At 42.8% G+C, this 20,602-nt stretch overlaps 1 protein-coding gene across 1 annotated transcript in view; it reads left to right on the forward strand.

The window, feature by feature from the left end:
• The window catches only part of DECR1 (2,4-dienoyl-CoA reductase 1), a 211,060-nt gene that overhangs the window by 89,942 nt on the left and 100,516 nt on the right, over positions 1 to 20,602 (forward strand). The window contains exon 4 of the mRNA XM_086965977.1: positions 664 to 750. Coding sequence (XP_086822103.1) covers positions 664 to 750 — 87 coding nt within the window. The remainder of the gene's footprint in view (positions 1 to 663; positions 751 to 20,602) is intronic.

Consider the following 20,602-nt stretch of genomic DNA (forward strand, 5'->3'; position numbering starts at 1 on the left):
TTATTCACCAAAGCCTCCGAGCTCTAATCTGTCACTCAGTACGTCTATCCAATTCTTACTTCAGCGCTTGGACGCCCTTGGGCAGCAACCGCGCTCAATAAATCTATTTCTATTCTATGTAATTCGCGCCTGAGGTGACTGTGCATAATGTAGTTTATGTTGCAGGCTGAGGTAGAGTACAGTGATTACCAGTGGTTGCTGGTTGTAGTTTTATGATCTATTTTCTTGTACCAATTTCTGCTAAGTGCTGATTCTGATAGTGGCCCACGTGGCCCAGTCCTGTGAAAATAATCCCATGTGAATATTGCCCGTGCCAGTTGGCACAGTAGATGTTAGGTGTTTACTATTGTAATGTGTTATGAGAATACAAAGGCTATTATTATATAACCTTGTGTGGAGTTCCTTTTGTAGTGTGCCTGGGATGTTGTTGCTGTGTGCGTGTGCAAATGCTTTACACATTGCCTCCGAGATAAGCTGGACTGCTCGTGCCAAGCTACCAAGAGGGTGAGCAGGGGTTATCTTGGCGTGTGACTCCCTTGCCCTGACTAGAGTGGGGGTTTCCGCCTGGCTTTGGAGCAAGTCTTAGCCAACCAGAAATCCCAGTTCTAACAGAAGTATTTCACTTAAGGATTGGCCGCTAAAATGTTTTTCTTTCTACAACAGGTCCATGCAGTGCAGTGCAATGTGAGAGACCCGGCAGCTGTTAAAAGTGCTGTAGCAGAATTAATAGAAGTGGCAGGTCACCCAGCTGTAAGTGTGCATAATATTGCTACAATAAATTAAGAAAAAAAACGTAATGCCATGTGGTTATATGTAGTACATCTTGTGCTACATGTGTTTATTTTTTCTTCACCCCTACTGTATGTATTTTTATGTATTTCACTGTGATGTTATCCTTTTTTTCTGTAGATGTGTCTACACTTTATCCAAGCTCAAAGATGCGTCCTCAAGTACCAAAGCAAAATAACGGTGTGCTTGTAGGGTGTTTTACTGCTTTCAGTTGAACCCTGGGTTCTAGATCTGGGTTAGACTATGACCGTTGTGAATAATACAGAGTAGGATTTCGGTCAGCCACCCTAGTTTAGCCATTCCTCGATTACGCCATTGAAGTGTCTTGCTGTTGTTGCAGCGGAACGCTTACTAAATGTTTTTACCACATCTAAAATTATAATATAATTTGGTCCAATTACCAATTCACTTAATTAATAATAACTTTCATTCCATGCTCCCCATTATCACACAACTTAGATCCTCCGATGGATCTTTTATGTTGAGCTGATAGGGACTTGAATACTCGGAAGATGCAAGCAATTATCCTATGAAGACCTGGAATAGATCATTGCTAATCTAACCCTAATCTTCGCAATCTAATAATCAAAACTTTCTTTAATCATCAAATAGATTCCTTAGGATAACAAATGGGACCAAAAGAATGAAGCAGAATCGATCAAGATAATTCAAGAACAACATTTATCTATTGCCTCACATTGCATATACAGTTCGGAAACAATTTAGAGGTTGGATTTGATGATTGATTTGTTATTGCAAGTAATCACACAGTTTAGCACAGATCAATTTAAATAACAACGATTCAGTCTACAGAGAGCATGGGAAAGATACAGGTGCAGTTTATTGATCAGTCCAAGTTCAAGCTGCAGCACCCCATGCCACAGCAGGAGTTAAATAACCCCTCAGTCGAAAGGTTATTTCCCACACCCCTCTGCCAGCCAGCATGCCAGGCAGGAAAATAAAAAGTGACAGCCAGCTCCTGCTCCCTCTGGATGGTGCAATTATACTCCCTTAACGTATCAATCCCATCAGTTCATGGGGTTTTCATTGGTCTCCCAAGGTGGGCTGTTATGGGGTGATCAGTGAATTATAAAATTCCTGATGAGTTAAGTAATCCTTTTTTGCAAATCTCATTAATATTCATTTACTCCATTTAGGTAGCAATTTGTCACATCCACGGAAGTATTTGTTCATAGTCAGTTTGTTCCCAGGCGCCTTTCCCTGGGTTTGCAACAATACTTGCTACAGTTCCAGCAAATATGCTTCGAGTGAGAAATGCATTCATTGTTGAGCAGAACAGAAGCGAAACTTTGCATAAAGTTCTCATGTGGCTTAGGTGACTGCTTAACATGAGTTAGCATTAACGTAAAGAAAGAAAAAAAAACAGAGGCCTACATGAAAAAACTGCTAAATGACTATTGCGTCCTTATTCATTAAAAAAAATCACACATCTGCAACTTCATTTAATCTTCATTAATTAAGCTATGACTATTTTCACGAATTACATGTCAATATTAAGCGGTAATACAATGTTTCTGCCTACTCATTATTTGGCACATTATCATGTAAGCATACGCCGATCAACTAAAGTTGAAAGCTTCCTAATTGTGTATGAATTTAGGATCACCCCCACTGAGGGAATTATAGCCTCAAAAACATCCCCTATAAGTTTAGCAGCACTGATTCCCCTTTTCAAGCTAGTGTGTTGCTTTTCATTGGTTCCACTGTTTTGATCCACATGATACATTTTTGGACAAACTATACTTTTGTAACAACATCCATACCATTGCTTCTGTAACCTGTAATAAGCATTTCGCCCACAAACATAGTATACTCCTGGGAATTCAGAATCTGCACCTGCTAAATATTTCCCCCACCCTCCAAGTAGGAAGGTATGATCACATTTACTGGAACCAACAAATATATTGTTCTGATCAGTTTTGCGTCTCAATACGCATAGCTTCCCTTTATGTTGCCAATCCAGACCCATAGCAGCATGTTTCCCCCTTTTTAGGTTTTGCCTGGCGAAAAGATGCGCTCTGCGCATCTTTTTCGCGCAGGCGAAAACCTAATGAGTACTGTAGTGGAGTTTGGAACGGCCCCCGTCATTTATTGGCTAGCTCCATAAATGGAGCCTAGCCATTGGACGATGGGCCTGTCCGTCAATGCCGGACCAGATTCGGGGGCGTTCCCGAGATTTTTTGGTTTTTTCTGACGTCACGCGACGTCAGCCAAAAGCCGGGAACGCCCCCGAATCTGGTCCGGCATTGCCGGCACCTGATTTTCGAGTATTTCGTTCCCTCTGTGTAGTCATGCGGCGGTGGGCGGGGTTATTTCGGCGGTGGGCGGAGTTTCGTTTTTCGACCACGGCCGCCGGAGGAAGCCCTGGTGAGTGCGTGTTAAATCTTGCCTTCCCGCCCCCTCCTCCCCCTCCCCGTGTGTCCGTTCCGCCCCCCTCCCCGTGTGAAAGTGATTTGTTTCTGGAGCTAGGCTCGGGTCCATTCCCGCCCCCCCTCCCGCTCGGAAGTGCGTGTGCAGTTGCTCATCTTGCCTTCCCGCCCCCTCCCCGTGTGTCCGTTCCGCCCCCTCCCCGTGTGAAAGGGATTTGTTTCTGGAGCTCGGCTCGGGTCCATTCCCGCCCCCCTCCCGCTTCCCGCCCCCCCTGTCCTGTGCCCGTTCCCGCCACCCTCCCTCCCTGTGCTTGTGGTGCTTGTTATATCCATGAAAGACGTGCCTGCAGTAGCTTCACTAGCGTCTTACTATCCAATTGTACGACTTTCTGGGTTGATTGACGGCAACACACTGGGCCTTCGTGCTGTGACTCCCCCTCCTGGGACTTCCGAGGCAGAGAGATGCAGGTAAGTGCGAATCGATTCTTTTTATGTTTGGTGCATGCGTGTATATTTGAATTTTTGGGAAGGAGTGTTGTGAATGATGTGTGTGTGTGCACGTGTGTAAATGTATGGGTGTGAATGAGTGTATGTGTGCGTGTGTGTCCCGTCCACCCTCATCTCTGCTAAAACCCTCCCTGGTCCCTGATCTAAATACTGGCTAGGGAGTGTAGTAGGGAAGACTGTTGCCCTAGGCTGTTGTAGAATCCTATTTCGACCTGAAAGCAAGCGGTGTGCTTGACACTTCAAGGCACTAGTCCATAGCTGCACGCCTTCGAGCGGAATTCAGGACGGCGCCTGTCTATTGGGATAGGAATTTACATGAATAATTCTCTGTCTCACTGACTCCGCCTCTCATCATTCACTACACACCTGCTTACAAGCTGCAGCGACTCAGCCTCTCATCATTCACTACACACCTGCTTACAAGCTGCAGGGACTCAGCCTCTCATCATTCACTACACACAACGCACAACTTGCACTACGCTCAGCGTTGCGTGTTTGCTGCTTTAATGAAGTTAGTAACGTATGATTTGTGTTGTGCGCACAACTGTTTATTTCACACATCGCTCCCCGCGCTAAAGTGTTGCTGCTTTCTTAGCGACACTTTTTTTGTTATTTGGTTTAGAATAATGCCAGCGGTGTAACTCCCACGCACGTTTATCGATTTTATCATGATATTTGACATTTCTTTCCTCTGAATTGTTAATTGTGTTGTGTACTTTCTGTGCTGCTGTATGCGGACGTTTGGCCAGACAAACAGCACACTTGCCGTGTCTGTGTTGTCCTTATGCCTCTTGTGCGGCACGCGCTGATGCCCTTGCAACTTTGAATGAGAGAGCATCTCTGGCACTTAACAGTAGGAAACGGGAAGTATGGTACAGGACGTGGCGTTGTGGCCCGAGCTATCGCCGCGGGAGCCAGGATCGAATTAGAGGGGGGGAGGGGGGTGAGTGACCTTGTGTTATGTAACTTATGCTCTCCGATACCTGCGGGTCGAGCTCGCGCTATGTGCCTTCTCTGCTGCATGCCATCGCTGAACACTCGTTGCCCTCTCTGCCATTTCTGTTCACAAACTGCCCCCGTTCATGCACTGCCTCTCTTCTGGGCCCCATCTGAAGACTTAATGCTGTCTCCACTCGCAACCACTTCTGCTCAGACACTGCCCTCACAGCTCCCTGTCCCTTCTCCTGTGCTCCTTTTTGTCTCTGATCAATCACTGCCCTCGCAGCTTCTTGACCCTTTAGTTCACACACTGCCCTGCCCCTCGCTTCCTTAGCTCCAGGCTATATTTCAAAAACATTAAAACCAGCATGGCATTTAGATGTGGGAAAAGTATTTTCCATTCATAAATATCACACCATTATTCAGCTAGGGTGACAGATTTTCCAATGTTGTGAATATTAGTTATAACCTAGGTTTGGATAATTTTAGCATGACCTACCTACCCCCCACAAATAGACGAATACTTGCAAACATGTAGGCTTGTATATTTTTAGATTTCTTCAGCATGTGGGCTTGCACACAGTGCATTAACACAGGGTTACTCTAGTGAGAGATACAGGTGACTTTCTTGGGTGAATGGAAGACGCTTGTCTCTAACAGAGGTGTAGGTGAAGCGCTTTTCCCTGGGGAACCATATTCTTTCTATGGAAAAAGAACAATTGTTACATTTACAATTTCACATGATATTCTCTTGTTTTCCACCTCCTGGAAAGTCTGCACGAGTGAGTTGTGCAGGTTTGAGCTTTAAAGAAATCTATGATGGATTTTATGGAGCAATTTACGGAATTTGTGGTGGGAGAAATAATCCACTAATTTGCCATATGTGTGAAAGCTGACCATTTTTCAAATCACTGACATGCAAAGCAAAATTACGGTATAAAAAATGCATAAATTGACTGCAAGTAAACCTTGAGAAGCAGGCAGAATTCAGGTGTTTTGGGCAGCTCATGTATTTTATTGTGGGTCTTCCTGGCAGCAGGATCATGGAGACTCACGCAAACAGCACATCTTTTACAAACTGCCCACAGAATAGGCACTTGTTTGCAGTCTCAGACCTTAATTTGTACCTATGGCAGGCATACAAATATCAGCACGGTGTGATCCGGAAAAAATGTCTGGCCTTAACTACTTTTCCTATTCTTTGTATAGTGTCAATAAATATTGCTGTGCTCCTGCCCTTGCTGTTCATGCTTTGCCTGTTACTGAAGCTCATTGAAACATTTTCAGTATACTAAAGTCAAATGCCTGATGGGAATGAAATAATGTACTCCAGTGAAACTGATGGACAAGGTTTTAATTTAGTATTACATGTGGCTCAAGCAGTAACCAAATTGGTAATGGAGTGGACCATTTTGTAACATTTAAAAACAGAGCAACACAGTGATTGTATGGCACAGGTGACTACTTAAGGTATTGATTGCTGTACTTTTCGGTCCACATTTACAATGTTAAAAACACAAGTTCCGCAATACGAAATGCTGCTACATGTTTCAGTTTGTGACTTTAGGCCTTTATTCTTGAAAGCAATCAATTATCGAAGTGGGAAACAGGCATAGATTAAAATTCTAGTGTAAGTCTTGATAAAACATTACTTCCTAATGCACTGAGACCCTCTTGGGTTCTGACTAATGTTATATAGCCCATCCTGCAACTCCCACCGCTCATGTACTTGCGCTGCAGAGAAGCAGCAACTGACCGACTCCGAGCAGAATACAGCAATCATGTATGAAGTTTCGTTCCTTAGCAGTTCCCAAGCCTTTAATGTGCTTTCAACTGCTGCAAAGTGGAGCTAATCAGCTGAAATATTGATTGGGCCCCACAGAAGTTGGTGCCCATGTTCAGGGCATGCAGACATTTATCTTTACACATGACCAGGTGACTCCAGGCCTTTATTGGGGTTACTTGAATGGGTGTATTTCTATGCAGTTCTTGTTTTGGGCTGCTGTATAACCACCATGTGTTTCTGTTCTGTATACTGCTGGAGTATGCTGTTCTGTTTGCAAGGGTTTACCTTTTCTGAGTGAGTTCTGATGTACATACTGTAGTTCTTCATACGGACTTCATCTTTGTAAACCGCTTGAACCCACTCTTATGTTTTAGCATTTGCGCTTTTGGCATAGCAAGCTGTTTGGAATACCTTATTTGCTGTTTTGTCGTTGATTTCTCCCTGCTCTGTGTCACTTTTTTCTTCTTTACACAGCAGACTGCTAAATGTCATCGTACGACGACATTGTAGATCTTGTGTGAATGGTAATAGATTTTACTGCATATTTGTGGCTTGGTGAGCACCAAGCTTCGGTGCTATGAGCATAAAAAAAATCATTACTAGAACACCATGGTTTGTAGTAGTATGAGTGGAGGAAGTGTTTGCGTTCATGCTTTTGTACATGTATGCACACGTTAGTGACGCCATGAGTTGTGGTGCCAGGGTATGTACCTGTGGAGTTACATGTTCAGTCTGGGCATCCACTTTTTTGTTTTGACGTAGCAATTATATTTATTCCCCATGTTTACATGCTTTTTACTAAACTCATTTTCCTGCAAACCCAGCAAGCCTGTCTGTGAACACCCTCAATAAGACAGTGGTAGTACTCTTCGGAAAGGACTCTCCACTCTGTCCCCAGCCTGCTTATCTGAACTTGGACCCATCCCGTGCTGCTAGGCCAGGAACCTGGGAATCATTGTAGTCAACAAACCAATGTCCAGTCACCTGATTACCTCTTCCTACTTCCACAAGACTTCCCTCAACACCCTTATCCAAATCTTCAGATGCTTTCCTTCTACACCCAGGCACCCAACCAGATTACCATCCAGGCGCTCAACAGCAATCTAGTCTAAAGAAACACGCTGTATGTCAGATTCTCCACCCAGCTGATCAAACTGCTCCAGATCATTCAGAATGCAGCAGCCAGGCTCACTCAACCACACTCCACTCGCCTCAATGACCTCAGCTGGCTTTCCATGCACACTAGTGCACTGTTCAAATTACACACACATATAAAGCACTGCATAATCTAGACTCCTCTTACCTGAATAGCCACAGCAGCTTCCACACCGCCTCTAGACACATCTGCTCAGACAACCTTCTACTTGTTGCTGTCTCGCATCCGACGAGCTAGAATCGGCGGTCCGCCCTTCTGGTACCTGGCTCCTAAAGCCTGGAACAAACTCCCACCTTCATATTAGGGCTGCTAGCTCAGTCCTTGAATTCAGGAAGAAACTGAGAACATGAATCTTCACGTAGGCCCTGTTAGACCTGGCACCATTGGCCTGGGTCTTCCTTCCATTTTTGTTGTTGCCCCATGTATTTTTGCTGGTATTAGATGCTTTGGGCACTGTGCCACTGCTATTCAGTGCCACAGTGAAAGTGCTCCCTATTGTAAGTTGATGTACTAATCGGTGGTTCCATGTTTGGCTATTTGGTTTACTTGTAAGACCCCAGTCTAGTGCGCTGAGTGCCCAGGGTGTGTAAATCCAAATGCTGCTGGTGGGCTTGCAGCACTGGTTGTGCCACCCACGGAAGCAGCCTTGTAAAATGTGTCTGAGGTCTGCCATTGCAGAGGTTTCGTGCAGGCTGGTACTGTCATGCTGACTGGGCAAGTGCACCCACTTGCCAGTCCCTAAACCTTCCCTTTTCTTCATATCAGTCACCCATATGGTAGGCCCAAGGGCAGGGTGCATTGTAAGTATAAGGTAGGACAAGCCCTGATGTGTGTGGCATGTCCTAATAGTAAATTGCAGCCATTTTCGCTTTTAGGTTTCGCCTGTCGAAAGCTGCGCACTGCGCAGCTTTTCGCGCAGGCGAAATCTTATGTCTACAGTATGTGTGCGTTGTCCTGCCCCTCTGTTCCATTGGCTAGCTCCATAAATGGAGGCTAGCCATTGGAACAGAGATATGTCCGTCAATGTCGGAGCAGATTCGTGGGCGTTCCCGAGAATTTTAGCTTTTGCCCACGTCATGCGGCTGTGGGCGTGTTTTTTTTATTTTTTAAAGCTTTGTTTTCGCCATTTCGGAAGTGTCCTTTGCAGGGGTGGGTTGCGTGATGTCCCGCTGTCCGTTCCCGCCCCCCTCCCGCTGTCCGTGAGCCCATTCCCGCCCCCCCCTCCCGCTGTCCGTTCCCACCGTCTTCACTTTATTGCTGTCGCACGTATTTATTTATTAACATGCCGGTTATTAGTATATGTAAAAGGCTAACACAGGTACACGCAAAGCTGCTCTCGATTCGTTTTAGGCTCTGTAAAGAACGTCAGCCCGGATTTGTACAGGATCAACAATTCTTTGTAGTTTCAATGCCCCCTCCCTTCTCAGCCGGGACAAGCCCCTGCCCTCGGAGCACACTGTGTTCACGTTGTTGTGCGGCGTCCAAAGGGGCACTGAACCGCTGGTAGCTGGCAGTGCTGGGGTGTATTAAACACACAAACCCTTGGTTACAGGACATAAGGATTATTATAGTGTGAGTGCAGAGTGCAGAATGCGCCGAGTGCAGATTGTGAAGTTGTGAGTGTGCAGAGTAGTGAGTGCGCAGAGTGCAGAATGCGCCGAGTGCAGATTGTGAAGTTGTGAGTGTGCAGAGTAGTGAGTGCGCAGAGTGCAGAATGCGCCGAGTGCAGGTTGTGAGTGTGCAGAGTAGTGAGTGCGCAGAGTGCAGAATGCGCTGAGTGCAGATTGTGAAGTTGTGAGTGCGCAGAGTAGTGAGTGTGCAGATTGTGAAGTTGTGAGTGCGCAGAGTGCAGAATGAGCCGAGTGCAGATTGTGAAGTTGTGAGTGCGCAGAGTAGAGAGTGCGCAGAGTAGAGAGTGACTGCAGAGATTAAGCTAATGGCAATGTAAATGACAATGCCATTTATTTATCTGTTTTCAAAACCAATACAAATTGTCATTTACAATGCCAATAGCTCTAATTTTTCCAAAGGCAAAACCATTGCATTGTAAATGCTTGTTCCCTGTGTGCCCATGGTGGTATCCTTATTTATGATTGAGATTTTCTTTTTATTTCCCCATGTCGATCATCTACAGAATGAATAATATTATTTTCGGCACTATGCAAGGCACAAGTCAAAGTATGTCTGTGCATACGTTGTATCTATGGTTAATGTAGGTTGAAAGAATTCTCCTATTATCTCAGCATTTCGTGGATCTGGTACTATATTTAAGTAGTTATTAACCAGAACTTCTGAAAAGATCAAATCCTAATTTGAATAGTAATATTGAAATTGCCCTTTGCAGTAAAATAAACGTGTTAATACACTACAGGAAATAACATAGGTTAATGGTAGGTGATCATTTACCCCCTTTGACAGCAAAGAAGATAGCTGCATGCACACATAACAATCTCTTACATCCATAGTGTCTACATACTCTTAAAGAAATTTAGTAAAATACATTTAATGAGGAATCATAATAGACTGGTCATGATGCATAACCTCGTCAATTTGTTCATTAGTCACAAATGCACTCTTTTTCCTTTATTTTTTCAGCATTTGTAGTTACAGGAAGGTTAGATTTCACATACACATGATGAGGTAATATATATATATATATATATATATATATATATGTATGTATGTGTATATATATATATATATATATATATATATATATATATATATATATATATATATATATATATATATATAGGCCTCTTTCAATGAATTGAACAAAGTAAAAACTCTTGTACATGCCAATCTAACTACTTGGAAGAGGGAAGGACTGATTAGTAAAAAAGAATTTGACTTCTTGAAGAAGGATTTTCCCATCACTCCAACGTTGTACCTTCTACCAAAGATTCATAAAGGCACTACACCAATACCAGGGCGACCAATTATTTCCACCCAAAATAGCTTGTTGGAACCCCTCTCCAAATATGTTGATTTCTACTTACATGAATATATGGAGGCCTTGCCTAGTTACCTGAAAGACACTAGTGACTTCTTGATGAAATTGAAGGAAGTTGTGTGGAAACCAAACTATCTGTTTCTAGTCATGGACATTACATCATTGTACACCTCCATTAATCATGTTGATGGGTTGAATGCGATTGAATACTTTTTATCTACCAGAGACATTAAGTATTATGAACATAGTAAAATGCTCATTGGCATGATTGACTTATGCCTCAAGAATAACTTTTTTCTGTTTAACAATGAAATCTTCCAGCAGCTGCGTGGTGTTGCCATGGGCGCGTGCTTCTCCCCCAGCTACGCGTGTTTACACGTGGGCTGGTGGGAGAGGCACGTCCTGGGTAGGATCCGCAGTTGTTTGGAGGAGGATGAAATTGGCATTGTTAAGATGTGGCGTTTCATTGATGACGTTTTTATAATTTGGCAGGGGTGTAGAACATCAGCAGAAGAATTTGTTAGTAATATCAATAACAATTCTCTAAATCTAGAATTCTGTGCCAACATCAGTAATGAAAAAGTCAACTTCTTGGATGTAGAGGTTTACATTAAAAATAATGAGATCATGACTAGGATGTTTAGAAAGACTACAGCTGGAAACTCAATTTTACATGCTCAGAGTAACCATCCACATCATCTTATTAAAAGCATCCCTTATGGGGAGTTTTTAAGACTCAGACGCATATGTAATAATGAGATTGACCTCATGAACTGTTTGAATGGGTCGCACCAGAGATTTTTACGAAGAGGTTATGAAATCACTAACCTCACTAACTCTCTGAAAAGGGCTTTATCAACTCAAATAATGGCCACGGTAGAGCAGTCTGTTTCAGTTGTTCCTGAAGAGAGAATTTCTGCAACTGAGAAATCTTCCATTCGCCTAATCACCACTTTTAATAATCAACATAAAAAGATGAGGCAAATCATTACATCTAATTGGCCCATCTTAAAAACAGACATTGTGGTGGGCCCTCTGTTGGAAGACATGCCTAACATTACTTTTCGACGAGCACCCTACATGAGGGATGCTCTGGTTAAAACTAGCCCTGAAACCATTGTTAAACCTAACTGGTTCTCTAACAAAGCAGGTTTTCGGAAGTGTAGTTCATGCCGGGCATGTAAATTTGGTGTGAACACAAGCGAGTTTGTTGAGGGTCTAACCAATGCTGTGATTCCTATTAATGTGTATACTTGCAAAACAGACCATGCGGTCTATGTTCTTAAATGTACGTGCGATTTACATTATGTTGGCAGCACTAAGTTGCAGGTATTGAATCGAATCTTACAGCATCTCCGTGCCATTGTCAATTCTGACCCCAACTACCCAGTGGCACGACATTTTAAGCTGGTGCACAGTAACAATCTCAATGACCTGCAATACTATGTTATTGACGCAGTTCCCCCGAATAAAAGGGGTGGTGACAGAGAGAAAAAACTTAGACAATTGGAAAGTCAATACATTTTGAGACTAAATAGTAAGATCCCTAATGGCCTGAACATGGGAGAAGATCTTAATAACTTTTTGTAAATATTTTACTCCACCATATGCATGATTTCTTACAATGGATTTTATACCTATTTATATGGTTTTAATCTATTTATTCATGTTGAGGATGGTCTATGAAAATTTACTCTGTTTACTCTGATAATCAATTCTTTGATAAATAATGTATTTATATTGTTTATTTATAATCCAGCTGTATCTTTATGAATTTGAGGTATCCCCAAGTTTTCTGCTGCTATGCATGAATCTAATGAGATGTGATTACCTTTTTATCTCCCCCTTAATCATATTTATGCATTGCCGCACTTTTGCACTTTTTTGCTATTTTGCACTTTATCACTAAAATTATTCTGCTCCAGGTTTTTTCCTGGGTAAATTGTGTTTGTTCCCAATTTTTGGGATTATGCACCCTGCACTTTTCTTCTTCGCACTTTAAATTTATTAGTGGTCTTTAAGAACGACTTACTGGTCATATATCGGGTCCAACGGACATTGATTTCTGTATTATTCAGTTATTACATGCACTTTAATATTGTGGTCATCCATTGGGCACTTGCCCTTTATACGATCAACTGATTTTAATTGTTTATATTAATGTATAGTGTATTGTTATAATTGTATGCATTTATGCACTGAATTACACTGTACAGCGTATTTGGATGGTCCACTTTTTACTTTGGAAGATATTTCTTTCATGTCCATTATTATGTGGGAGGAGTTCCGTTTCTGTACCAGTATTTAACCACTTATGTCTCTGGGTCTTGTCATGTGATCAAGTACGGGTTCCCCAGACGAAACGCGTCATGCTGCCATCCCCATTGATGGAATAAAGCACACTATCTTTTTCTAAAAATCCTTGGTCTGTGGTCTGTACCTGGCTGTGTCCGTTTGGTGTCTTCGGCGCTACAGGATTGTGGATTCTTACATATATATATATCTATATCAAGGCTTTGTGCCGAAACGTTATGGCGACAGCTGAATAAAATTTGAAACCAGCATCTCACGTTTGGTCCGTGTCTGTTTCCAGCGCGATCGAGAGCAGGGGCGAATATATATATATATATATATATATATATATATATATATATATATATATTATTATTATAGGAGTTTATAAAGCGCCTGGTGACGCCTCCCGGCGTGTCCCCGCGCTGTGGAGAGAGTATTGCATGAGTGGATATATATATATATATATATATATATATATATATATATATATATATATATATATCTCTATCTCTATCTCTATCTCTATCTCTATCTATATCTATATATCTATATATCTATATATCTATATATCTATATATCTATATATCTATCTATATCTATATATCTAGCAGAACCTGATGCAGAGGTCTGGCCCGGACCAGGGTTCAATTCCCCGCCTCGGCGGGTCTTGGGCTCAAATTTACCCAGACCTGACAATTCTCGCCTCAGTGCCTATTCCAATCATGGAGTCCCACTCTGTAACTCTGGGCAATAGCTTGCTTAATCTCCACAACGGCCCCTCGCAGCGGGATGCCTGGCTTTCACCTTGGGGATGCCCAGTAATGGGATATCTCGCAGGGGAATACCAGGACGGGTTCCCTAAGCAAGCGCTGGGACGCTTTCGGGCAGCCATGCGCTCTACAAATCAAATTTCATTTCATTATATATATATATATATATATATATATATATATATATATATAATGTTATTTTATATAGAATGCTTTGCACCGTAAGCTTTGCAGAAATGTCCTCATTGGTGCCTCTAAATTTTCGTCCCTTAAATTATTTCTTTGCTTTTATTTCTTTTTTCTTTTTCACAATAGTTCTTTCAAGGTGGTATTTGTGAGTTGAAATCTTTAAGGCAAAAAGTGTAATGCTCTTTTTCTCAGTCATTTGCATCTGCTAAAAATGTCCACTTTGGAGCTGCGTATCTCTGGCTTGGTACCCGTGCTCTTTTTGTTCTGCCATACTGCAGATTCTTCATCTGTATCACTTTGCTCAGATTGGCTCGAGACTTCAATCACAGTTGGAGGTATTCTACCTGCAGTTAGAATGTGTCTCGATCTTTTTGATTTTCTGGGCAAACTGTCTCCTCCTCACACTCGTTTTTCTTTTACACTGTTCACGTTATCGGAATCAAATCGAGCTTTATTTGACTATCTGTGAAATAATCATAAAAGCACAGTAAAAAAAAGTTAAAAACAAAACATGTAAAAGTACATTCGCTAAGAAAACTGGGTGAGCAAACACAGATATTAGCTAATCGTTAAATTCTCAGAATTAAAATCAGTTTACATAAACATAGTTTTTCTACATGTGAAGACCAACCTTAGAAATGCGGTTACAGATAAAATTATATGTTCTTCCCCAAGTGATTGCATAACCAAAAATGCAGGTTGACATTGACGCAAACCTAATGATCTAAGGACAGGGAGTATCCATCTCCTCCTTTGAACTTGATAGTATTTACAGAAAAATACAACATGCATCGTAGTCTGAGCTGATACCTCATCACAAGGGCATCTGTTTAGCACCCTAGACCAGTCATTTCTGGCTGGGAAGCTAAGTGATCTATGAATAATACCCATCCTAAAACGAGTGAGCAAAAATCTATCGTAGTCCGGGGTAACCACTTTTAAATAGGGTTGCATCTTGGGGAGATCAGAATGTGTTGATGAGCAAGAACTGTAATTTTGGTTATTTGTAAATTTAAATCTAAAATTTTCAACAAAATGAAGACCACTTTGTTTAAAAACTTTCCTGTTTAAATTGCATAAAATAGATGGATTATAAAAATATTCCTGGTGGCCCATTTTGCACAAAAAGTCTGACATAATTCAACCAGCCTATACAGCGAGCCCCATCCAAACCGCTACAATCGGTAATCAATTGGATGTTCAGAATGGTCTGCTCTGAAGTCCAGATACGATGCCATAGAAGAATCGGTTGAATACAAATCACATCTGTTGTATATGGTAAACCGTGTTCCATATGGCAGTTAAAAGTAGAAACACACTATGGGGCGGCCAATAAAAATCTAAGAAATCTATTTTCCGCTGTCTGTAGAGCGGTCACATCGACATAATCCCAGATGTCCACCCCATAAGTTGCGATAGCAACGCGTTTGGCTTTATATATTTGAAGTAGTTCTGGGGGCGGGCAGGAGAAGGTTTTACAGCATTCTATGTGGTTTTTCTCTAGGAAGTAAGAGCAGGTGTTCTTGATCCCAACTCCACATTTTAAAATAAAGGTTTTGGATGTATTGACTGTAAGGCCAAGTTAGACATAAAAGTAGCAAAACTGGATATAACTTTCTGTAGGCTAATCGGGGTACCGGCCATAAGAACAGCGTGTTCTACATACATAAGCGCAGGGAGAGAGGGCTTCCCTACCAGTGGAAGGTCCTGGCATTCATCAGTCAGAACCTTTCCTAAGTTGTTAATGTACAAAGTGAATAAGAAAGGTGCCAGGACGCAATCTTGTCTCACTCCTTTTCCAATGGTAAAGGGATCAGTGTACCACCTGCTCCGTATCGAACCCTGGCCCTAGCCCTGATATAAAATTGTCTCAAGAAGGAGATAAGACTGCAGTCCACTCCCATACTTTCCAGGATCAACCAGAGTTTGTCATGGATGACGCAGTCAAAGTCCGCGGTTATATCCACGAGTGCCAAATAAAGGTTACCCCCCTTGGACTTGGTATAATTACTGATGGTAAGATCCACATTTAGACATTGATCAATGGTACCACGGCCTTTGCGAAAGCCCCATTGATTGTCGCTAATTATTTGATAGTCATCTGCCCAGTCCTGTAGACGGGCTAAAAGGGCTGTCCCAATTATTTTAACTGTTGAGTCCAAAAATGAAATTGGCCTGTAGCAAGCCGGGTTATTCCTGTCCCCTTTTTTAAAAATGGCCACCAAAATGAATTCACTCCAAGTTGAAAGAAAACCAAAAGAACTACATGCATTAATTACCTGAGTTAAAATGGGTCCCCAGAACTCAATATTATACTTAAAAAGGTCGAAGGGTATGCCGCCTGGCCTGGGTGCCTCTTCCCCCCCCCCCCCCCCTCCCCCCTCAATGTTATAGCCTCCACAATTTCACTCCATTGAAATTGAAGGTCGCTCAGCTGGTGATAATTCCGACCCAGCCGGGCCCGTGACCGTAGGAGAAGAAATGACGGGGAAGCAGCATCCACTCCCTGTGTGTGGTAATTGGTAATTGTCACGGTCTTGTGTACGGGATCCAAAAGAAATAGTAATCCTCGTGTATGACATGTTCAGGCGCTAGTATGTTTCAAGTGAATGTCTAACAGGTCTTCACGCTGCTATCGTGCAGTACAGAGTCGGGTGCGACTCCCGTAATGTGAAGACGACAATGCCCAATTCTGGTATGAAGTGCAGCGCTGCCGTGTACTTCTCGTGGGTTGTGTTCCTGGTTGGTCGGAATTATCACCAGCTGAGCGACCTTCTGTTACACAGCCATATATAGCCCTGAGGATTCGTAATAGCGATGAAACACGTGTCGGCTGGCTGTTTTACAAAATAAAGGCCTTCATCGGACCACTCTCCCACTGGAGATTCCTACATTTCTCTGTCGCTTTGTTTATTGTTTATGTTTTTGAATGTTACTTAACATGTGATCTACTTTTGAGTGCATTGGGTAAACCTGCAATCCCAGTACACACTGATATTCCCTTCTAGCTTTTTTTTTATCTCTTTCTGATTTTTAACTGTTCTATGAAGGGCGATTTTAAGCGCGGAGTGAGCTTTCGATCAGCAGGAATCAAACCAACCCCTCTTTTGTGGGTGCTTACTTCTTGATTTTCTACGAAGAGCATTGCTAACATACTCTGCTATTATGGAGTAACCCTCCACAATATCTTTCAAGGGGTTACCACTGCCAAGACACATATTAATAGAATCTCTACAATTTGTGACAACCTTAGTCCTAAATACATCTGAGTCGAGTTCCTTCCAGCGCAGGGCATAGCCATTTTGTCTGGCCAAGGTAATATCTGCCACATGGGGAACACTAGTTTCAGACCTGCTAACTGCCTTGTGGTTGACCTTGACATTTATGCTCTGTGGAAAATGGTTGCTAAGGAAGGTGTTATGGGTATGAAACTCCAATAGTCTGGAAGCAGGTCTTGCAGATCTTAAAATAAAATCCATCAGAGAGAACAACCCTCAACCCTAAAGGTCGGATTAAAAGGGATGGACGGACTACAAAGATTATTTGAAAATCCCAGATCTACTGTAAACATTATTTAATTAATCATATTTCCCTGGGTAGAATGGATAAAATGGGGAACACTTGAAACTTTGTCCTGCTCAAGACCACAAACCCTATTATCCTCCTGGAGACATAAGGTTATGTTAAAATCTCCCCCCCCCAAATAATGATCAAATCCTTTGAGGTAGCTGACTTTAGCCTATTGATGTGCAATTTTATAACACTCAACAAACCAGATCTTCATGTGGCGCATTATTATAGAGATTGACTATTACAAAGCCTGTCGAAATATCCATGTTGGCCACCAGAATTTGGACATAGGGTTTAAGCGACAAAGTTGTAGTTATCCTAAAGTTAAAATGATTTCAAACATAAGTACACAACCCTCCCATGGCTCATCAACCACAGGCGTATGAAATGTTTTAAAACCGTTAATATGAATGGGGTCGATCAGCCAGGTCTCTTGTAAGCATAGGACTTCGATGCCCAAAACAAACTCTGACCAAAAGGGGTTCACAATCTTCGCCTTTTAGGCTCGCAATATTCCAGAACATGATATGACATCTGATATCCTTCTTAAAACCATTAGCAACATGGGTACAAGTTCCAGGGGAATGGACAATAGGGACCACAGGTGGAATGGTTGAGGTAGCAACTGTGGTGTGAACAGGGGGAGTAGCTGGAGGCAGAGTCTAACACCAGATCATGGGTTCTGCAATCACTGACGGAAGATAGTTATTATGCCCCTGGTAACCAAAGGAACTCGAGTCTAGTGCTGGTGTGGTACTCGCAGAGGCTTTAACCCAGCCATTCTCCATAATTCCTGTAACAGAAGTGCCCGTATTTATACAAATTCCCCCCATTGCCGTATCTCCTCCTCTAGGGGTAATGGGGAGTCAATCCACCTGGTCTAAACGAGAGAAAAGGTCAAAGCGGTTGTGGACTGGGACATTGAACACAGGTGAAGCATTCAAATAGTTTCCCCCATTAAAGGAATTTAGACGATTGGGGCGACACAATTGCTAGAAAAATCCCAGAGGGATAGTCGCCCCACTCTTAGGCGAATTGTTCGCACCAGAATCAATGTGCTTACTCGTACAGTTAGCTGCATCAGATACTTCAAGGTCAGAGGGCTGTCGGGTATCATGGCATTTTGTTAGGATTTCTTCAATAGCACTTACTCTACTGGATAATTTAGTCAAGGTTTCTCTCAGGTAGAGATCTAATGAGTCAAGCTTATTATTTAATAGCACCAGGTTGCTGGAGTAATTAAGTCTAGGCCACATGATTGCGTTCCCTTTACGTCCTTGCTTTGTAGACTGCAGTGGCTTGCCCTTAGATGCCGCATTTCTACGCGTTGAACAAGGGGCTGGGCTATTCTCATTTACTGCTATCTCTGGGGGCATGGGGATAGTATTGATTGTATTTCCTAAATGTTTAGTAGGGGGCTGGAAGTCACTGTCTAGCTCACTGACAGAAATATGTTTGGAGAGGTTCAGAACACAACCGTTGGTGGTTATACTGCTCCTTAAGGTACTAATACTGCCTGTAATAAGTGCCCAGTGCCCGAGTCCACGTTATCTGTAGGGGGACCTAAGACCAAACCGGATCTTTGTTTTTTTTATTTATGGCTTCCTCCACCGAAGTAATCTGTTGATCTATTGCCCCCATAGCCCCAGTAAGGTAAGGTAAGTTAAGCGAGAGTGATTTCCCCCCCCCCCCCCCCCCGCCCCCCCCTTAAGGACTTTTTTAGGACACCATGTAGTTTTCCTTTTACCCATCTCGAGGCGACACCACGGGATAAAAGCAATACAAACAATAACAGTAAGGGAAAAACAAAAAGATGAAAAATGACAAAACTAAGCAGTTTTATGAGCTCACCAAGTTCATGTCCGTAAGTTCCTTTGTACTATGATCAATGGAGTCCATAGGGTAAATTCCCCTTCCTTCCTTAGTGCAGCAAAGAGACGTAGCCCAGGCCAGCATCTGACGGGCTAAGACTGGCCCGGTCTTCGCCCTGGCTGAGCCCGGGCACGCCCCGCGCACGTCCCATGCTGTGGGACCACCGCCGTCAATTTCAGGCCCGCCAGGGACCGTGAACAAAGTGCTACGTGCACTGACACTCAGGGACACGGGCAAAAGTGCTGTGTGCAGGTTTGCTGGTTTGCGGTCAATACTTAGTTTAGTCAGTTCCCCCTCAATGTTACCCTTGTTACCAACTGGGACCAACTCTCTTGGACTCTCAACTGAACCATTGTTTCGAGACCCAGTAGCTGGGCCACCTCTACTTTGCGATTTACCTGAATGAGATGTCTCTCCTACCACCAGTTTGTTCACTACAGATCCTGAATAGTCAAGGGGACATGGGACTCAACGGGTGTGTTCAGCATGTACCCAATTACGCAGACCACCACATTTAACAGCAGTTGTGGTTACAAGTATTACTTGGTAAGGCCCACGCCAACGAGTTTCCAAACAGGATTTTTGCACTTGTTTCTTCACTAGTACCCAATCTCCCAAGCACAGATCGTGACACTGCCCTGTTGTGCTGAAGTTGCAGCTTCTCCAACCTGGTGAGACACAGAACGCACCACATCAGCCAATCCTTTACAGTAATCGAGTACCAAGTCAACCGTTATATATTCACAAGCTGGTTTGCTGGGACTGCAGGCTGTCTCGTATCCCTCCCTATTATCTCATGCGGGGATAGTCCAGTTCTTATATCTTGGATCCTTCTCAAACTCATCAACACCATGGGTAAACCATCATGCAAATTCAAAGAAGTAGACGCTCACACATTTGCCAATCGGGACTTTAATGTGCCGTTCACCTGCTTAAGAACTCCGGACGCTTCAGGTCGATAGGTACAATGTAATTACTGTTTAATTTGCAGTTCAGCACAAAGCATTCGCACCATTTCATTAATGTTTGACCCTCTATCTGATGCCAGAGAGGTTGAAAATCCAAACCTCAGAATAAGCTCTCTAAGAAGCAGTTTAGCCACTGTTAGACTGTGTTTGTGTCTTGTAGGATATGCTTTCACCCAACGAGAAAACAGACACAACAACCAGTACATATTTTAATCCATTGCAAGGGGGTAGCTCCACAAATTCAACTTGCATTCTAGTGAAACGACCCCATGATTTCCCTAAATGACTCTTACTGACCAGTGTTTTTTCCCTGCATTTTGTTGTTGACATGCCACACATTTTTGACAGATTTTCTGCAGTGGCTCTGAATTAGGGATTATACCATTTCTGCCCGAAAGACGCAGCATAGCATCTCTTC

The sequence above is a fragment of the Lissotriton vulgaris genome, chromosome 4_1 (genome assembly GCF_964263255.1).
Source record: "Lissotriton vulgaris chromosome 4_1, aLisVul1.2, whole genome shotgun sequence".
Taxonomy (NCBI): Eukaryota; Metazoa; Chordata; class Amphibia; order Caudata; family Salamandridae; genus Lissotriton; species Lissotriton vulgaris.